At 38.0% G+C, this 6535-nt stretch overlaps 1 protein-coding gene across 2 annotated transcripts; it reads right to left on the bottom strand.

Moving 5' to 3' along the window:
* Positions 1 to 331: 331 nt before the first annotated feature.
* Positions 332 to 5559, bottom strand: LOC121239704 (beta-1,6-galactosyltransferase GALT29A-like). Of its 2 annotated transcripts, none has more exons than XM_041137003.1 (2): positions 3499 to 5559; positions 332 to 527 (listed from the first exon to the last, which is right to left on the bottom strand). In XM_041137003.1, the coding sequence occupies exons 1-2, from the start codon at positions 4849 to 4851 to the stop codon at positions 459 to 461; spliced, it is 1422 nt and encodes a 473-aa protein (XP_040992937.1). In that variant the 5' UTR covers positions 4852 to 5559; the 3' UTR covers positions 332 to 458. The 2 variants fall into 2 exon arrangements, with proteins under 2 accessions (XP_040992937.1, XP_040992936.1); XM_041137002.1 differs by lacking the exon at positions 332 to 527 and adding an exon at positions 3015 to 3228.
* Positions 5560 to 6535: the final 976 nt, after the last annotated feature.

The following is a 6535-nucleotide window of genomic DNA, read 5'->3' on the forward strand; positions in this document are numbered from 1 at the left end:
GACATGGTTTTAATCAGTTGTTCAAGCAGGAATAATGTATCAGCGGGATGGTAAGCACAGGGCTCTAAACACAATCGGATAAAGGAAAATATTAGTTGTTTCCATTGGTTTCACTGGTAAATGTGGAGGAGTACATGTTTTGCACCTAATGGAATATCTCGCAGTTCCTACGGGGTGGGGACGATGGAAACATACAGAAAGAAATTAGCAACAGGGAAGAGAAAGAGACTGACAATAGTTGTACCAAGGCTTTGGCTTTGGCTTTGCTAAATGAGGGTTTGGTGAGATGGTTGTCTTCAAGAAACTGGTTTGGCTTTTGTTGGAAAGAGAATTTTGTTTCTCAGCATCTTTTCCTTACATCCTTCACTAATTACTTCCATTTACAAACAATTTCAGATAGAGTGAGAGAGAGAAGCGACTTTAAAGCTTTCCCAAGTTGGTCCCAATTGGTCATCAATTTAAATCTCATAATTTTGGAAATATTGTAGAACTTTCAACCTTCTCATCCAAACAACATAAAGTACAACCTGCCACACATTATGCATAGCCATATGAAAGCAGAGCAGGGCATTCTTGAAGACCAAGGTTTTCACATCTCTAAGCAAGCTACCAAACATATACTTCATCACAATGAATAACTCCCTTTGGACCTAATCAACTCCAAACTAGTAGGAGTTGATTAGGTCCAAACTAGTAGTAGGATGTCAAATCTTCAAGAGAAATCCATATTGCGGTGAAAATGCATGCTAAAAACCTCCAATTTAAAATGCCCATTAAATACAGAACCAAGAAGAGTTATCCATATAACAATGAGGTCTGAAACATGCCAGGCATTTTAGGTCTGAGGTGTTAAATTGTTTGTCCATATGTCTTTCTCATGGCAGAGAGCACAACTCGAGAAATTATTCAAATAACAAGTGAAAAATTTAACAGTGACAACTGACCATGTAAAACCCGAGACCAAGGCCCAAGCCCAAGACCAGGCCCACAAGGAGCCCAGCCATGGGGCCACACGACGTCGTTCTCAGTGAGTCCCCTTTCCCCTTTCAGTTCTCTTTTCCCCCGAGTTTCCCTCTCCCTCGATACCCCTCCTCCCCGATGCAAACTCCCCACTTCCCTATCAGTTAGCTCAATCGATTTCCTTCCTTGGCGTAATCCACAACAAATTTCCCTTCATTTTCTCACCCGCAAATCTCTTCTTAACAAACTCTCACTCCCTCTCCTATGAAATTTCTGCAATTTTGGGTGTTACTGTCGTGGGTCTTCTTGGATCAGGGGCTTCCTTCGAGCAGTGTCATTCACCACGGACATGTTGGAATTGAGCTTCCTAAAATATAGCTGGAATTATGGATTTTAATAATTAGATTGAAGTTGATTTGTTTGGTTATTAACACTTGATGAATATTTTATGATTAGGGGGCAAGACTATTAGGGTGTGTGTGGATGTTGAAGTGAGTTGAGTTGAGTTGTGATGATAAAATATTATTAGAATATTATTTTTTAATAATATTATTATTTTAAAATTTGAAAAAGTTGAATTGTTTATTATATTTTGTATTGAGATTTGAAAAAGTTGTAATGATGAGTTGAGATGAGTTGAGGTGAGTTTGGTAACCAAACGAAACCTTAGAGTTCGGGCTCAAGACTTAGATAATACGCAGCAAGAGTTAAATATACAGGGTTCCTATACTAGACTTTTCATTAAAAAAAAAAAGGGGCTAAGATTAGCTTTATGAAAAATATGCATATTTTATTACCAAAAGAAAATTTCGAAAACAACCTATCATTTTATTCTCCATCACTCATTGTATTTGAATAAGAAAAGATAAAGATATTTTTGTCATGATAGGTGCAGACATGAGCAAAATTTTGGCATTTTATTTCTGAACTGGCATGATTACGAAAAGATGCTCTGAATCTATTTCGATTATGTGAAAACGATATAATTATGTTCAGTACTCTGTTTGATATGATGTGGCATCTCAAAACTTTTGGCATGACATTCTGATTTTATCTGGCTCTATTTCTGCTCTGACCTTACCACTGGTATAAAACTGTGACTTATGTTTAGGTTAGTACCAACTTCTCTGTCTCTAGTGCACCCACTTTAGAAACAAAGTGGTTTTCTGTATAGTCTTTCCTATGTGCACACTCGGGATTCTGAGAATGATAAGGAGAAGATTCACTTTGTCTCAGCCCGATTTGGCCAGTAAGGATAGCACAACCCTACCAAGGGGGTTAAACATGACCTATATATTCTGATATGATATCATGGTGATGATACTCAGTTATGCTATGCCAAAGGACTTTGGAATATAAATATTTTGAACCATCGCTCTGATAATTTTGATAACAAGTTTTGTTCTACATACTGAAACAGAAAATATTTTGTTCTACATTTTGTATTCTGTAAATGCTCATGTTTGCATACTAGTATGTAGTTTTTACTTACTAAGTTGTTGATAACTCACCATCTTATCTCCACAATATTTTCAGATGTTTTGGATGTTTCAGCTGAAGTTCAAGAATAGGAAGCATGAGCAAGCCTATGTGAGCATAGCGCATTAAGTACAAAGAGGGTACTTGAGTTATTGGAGAATTTTATTTAGTAGTTTCGTTTTGCTATGCTGACTTGGTATTTAAGTTGACATTTATTTTGAGATTTTGTGGTGTTCTTAGTTAATTATTTTGGAGTAATTGGTTTAAAACAATAAGATCTATGAGTAATTGAGAAACTGGAGTTTATATGTGTACGGTGAGATACGATTTTAAGTGACAATAAATAACTCTCCAACCCATCCAAAACCAGGGCGTTACAGACCATGTCTAAGTGTTCTAAACTACCTTATGTTAATAACTATATGATTGTGCCTAATGTGAAAAAATTAATTGTCAAAAAGGAGAAACTATATTTTGCACCCTTGAACCACAATTGGTTTTCATTTTGCACCCTATAGTATCAAACTTCAGCTTGCACCCTCAACTACCCATAGATTCACTTTGCATCCTTCATCGAAACCTTTTAACAGTTAAGATTGTGTAACACTCGGATCTTGGCATAGGGAACAAATTGAGAAACATAAATAGTCTATGATGCAATTTGAAGCCTTTTGTAGTTTAGGGTGGGAAACAAAACGGAAAGCAGGGTGAAAAGTGAAATTACCAAAGTAATTGGTACAACTTTTGTGTCCGAAAAGTTTGAACAATTAGAGACAAGTAAACACAGTCCTGGAAAAAGAAAAACAAGGACAAACGTGAGCCCCAATCTTTGAATCATATTCCTAGATTGCAATTGTACATTTTTGGTATCACCCAAATCTACCTTTGATAGAATAGGGCCAGAATACGAAACAAAAATGTTCGACAGATTGGTCCTTAATTGGTACAGAACATGTGCTTGTACAACATGAATACAACAACTCAATTCAAAGCTGACGAACAAAACGAACCAAATCAACATAAAAAATTGAACAGGCGAAAGAATCATTGGTATATTACCGTAGGAGGAATCTTGAAATTGCCAGAAATGAAGGGTACTTGCCACGGCTTCTCAACCACATCTCGATAGAAGGCATACTCTGCCTCATAGTCATGTAATGCAAGCTCTATTTTCTGATTAGTATGATAGTGATGCTTAGCCGAAGCCGATTTCCCAAACCCAAAAATACTGACTTCATCACAAACTCCCAAAGCCAGCATCACAGCCTGCATACCAGAAGAGTAATGGAAATTAGCACCATCATGTGCAGCCCCCCATTCTTCCAATGGCTTTCCCGTCACCTCTGCAAATCTTTTCAACGAGTAATACTTGACAATCCTAGCACACAACACATCAAATCGTGGATCGGTGACGAACAAAGGCGCTTTGTGGGACGAATTGCAGAAGGTGTAGTCCAAAATATGCACCGGTTGGCAAATGTACATTACGATCGGCACATTTATCCCATAGGGATGGCAAAAACAACCTTGTCTTCTCACGCAAAAATGCAAAATGTTGCTATTTACAAACGAAATATTGGTTTTCGAACCCACATCGCGCTCAAAACCATTGGTTCTCGCATTGTTCAATCTTATCACAATCTCGTGGCTATCGACCAGTTCCCCTTTATCACTATTCAGCAAAATCCCACTGTTCCCCACGACCGCACACGACGAGTACCGGCGGTCAGAACCTAACAACCCGTTGTGCCTGTCGATGGGATGCTTCACTAGTCTTATCAACTCCGACATGACTTCTGGCTGGAAAAATGCCTTCTTTCGAGCCCATTCATCCAATAATCGCCTGAAATCCAACCAATACCGATAAAACTGCGGCGACCGCAGCCCCAACGGCAATCCAATCGAAGACCTCTCTTTCACCTCGTGGTGATTGAACCTCCGCCAAGTTGCGAAGGTCCTGTACTTTCCCTGCCCACCAAAGTTTCCATCCAACAACTGCGCTATCTCTTTCTTTGCTCGTGCTCCACCGATGTCCATCGCGGCGTATTGGAGCAACGTGGAGTTGAAGACCGGCATTGGCGGCGGCGTCTGCGCCAGCACATTGATCGGGTCAACCTCAATACTGCCCGAGCCCACACTGCGGCGGATCAATGTGCGGAAGCTCACGGTGGCGGCGAAGACGATGAGCAGAAAAAGGCTGAATAGCGGGCGAACTGACCGTTTCATTGGCTTTACCAAATCGCCGGAACGGTTGACGGGTTTCGCTAGAGATGGCCACAAGTAATGGCTTGTCGGGATCTTGAAGGTACGTGGGTCAGATCCATCTTCGCTGACAAATAGTTTTGGGCATCCGAAGAGAGAGAACGGTGCAGATATGGATCTGGGGAGGGAGTTCTCAAGGGAAGGGATCATGAAATGCAAAAGAAAGTGTAATACGAACGTGGGGTTTGGCTCAGAAGTGGGATTTTCAAGATTGTTACAGATAATGAGCTAGATTTAACATTGAGGAGCAGCTCGAGTGGCAGTGAGAATAAAAGGAGTGTGTGGGGGTAACAGATCTTGATCTTGGAGATGAAATAGAGAGTCTGAAACTGGGGCTATGAAATGAAAACCAGAATCAAATATGAAGGTAGGATTTGGTGGAAAAATGGGAGTTTCATCGTTGTTCTATCACTGATCTAACAGAAACAAAATCAAAGACCAAAATGAAATTACCTATAAAAAAGACTACAGAACCCAAAGTGCGTTGTGTGATTCGAGAAGTGGGAAATCCACAAGTTCTACTTTTTCTTTTCTTTTTCTTTTTGAGAGATTGAGCTGAAAGAAAGATTTGAATTTGAGGAGCAGCTCAAAGTGGGGGAGTGGGAGTGGGAGAAGTTGGAGTTGGAGCTGGAGCTGGAGCTGGAGCTATATATAATGAAAGCAGAGTTTGGACTTGCGGATGGTCGCTGAGACAGGGATTGGTAAAGGTCATTAGGGTTGAGACAGGTTGGTTGGGAAGGTGGGTTAGATGGTTGCATCGGAATAGAGCGCAGAACAGAACCACTCCAACCTCACTGACAACCAGAAGGACGCCTTTTTATTATTTAAATATATTTATTATTATTCTTATTATTTTGTAAAGAGAAGCATGACCAGTGGAGATGGAGAAGACTACGTAGTTATCAGGTGTGGGAGAATGTAGGCATGTGTACTGTGACTTACCAAATGAAGTGAGTGTAGTGTGTGGTGTGGGTGGGACATGGAGAGTGGGTGCTTCAATCTGAGAGAGAGAGTGGAGCCCATATCAAATCCTACCTATATGATCCAAACTTCCATAAGCATTTAAGATTGTGACATTATCTAGCTTGAAAGTGTGGGCTCGGATGTGAAAATTATTTCAATTCATTCAATTTTATTTTATTATTATAATTTTTATATAAATATAATAAATAATTTAATTTTTTTAAATTTTAAAATAATATTATTATTATTAAAAAAATATTTTAATAATATTTTATCTAACTTTTAATTTTTATCTAAAATTATTTTATTTCATCTCACTATCTAAATGACATCTAAAACCTGTTCCAAGTTGAAGGCTTGGCACTCTCCCTGTCTTTGATTGATTTTAGGCATTATCTTTACTTTCTTACAACAAATTCCATGATGGTTCTCTCGAACAGAGTCAGGTTTTAATAAAAAGAAATACTTTTTTATTATATAAAATAAACCATAAATTAACGTGATTTTATGTTGTATATCAGATTGTAAAATTATTTTTATTATAAAATAAATTTAAAGAATCCTATAAATTCATATAATTTATTTGTATATATCTCTTTTTATGTCTGTAACAATTATCTTTAATAAAATAAGAGGCAAATTAAAGGGTTGTGGATGCCCAAAATGCAGGAAATTCACTGAAAAGACAATATGTTATAATATGAGGAGTGCATTGAAAGATTAGATCTCATGCTATACTTAGTAAAGAAACATTACGTGCAAATTATGATGCAATTGCCTGACATTTTTATCATTAATTTAAATCGTAGAGAGTGGAGCGACAATAAAAATTCTATTAAAATTAAGGAAATGATATTTGAATTCTTAGGAT

The sequence above is a fragment of the Juglans microcarpa x Juglans regia genome, chromosome 7D (genome assembly GCF_004785595.1).
Source record: "Juglans microcarpa x Juglans regia isolate MS1-56 chromosome 7D, Jm3101_v1.0, whole genome shotgun sequence".
Taxonomy (NCBI): domain Eukaryota; kingdom Viridiplantae; phylum Streptophyta; class Magnoliopsida; order Fagales; family Juglandaceae; genus Juglans; species Juglans microcarpa x Juglans regia.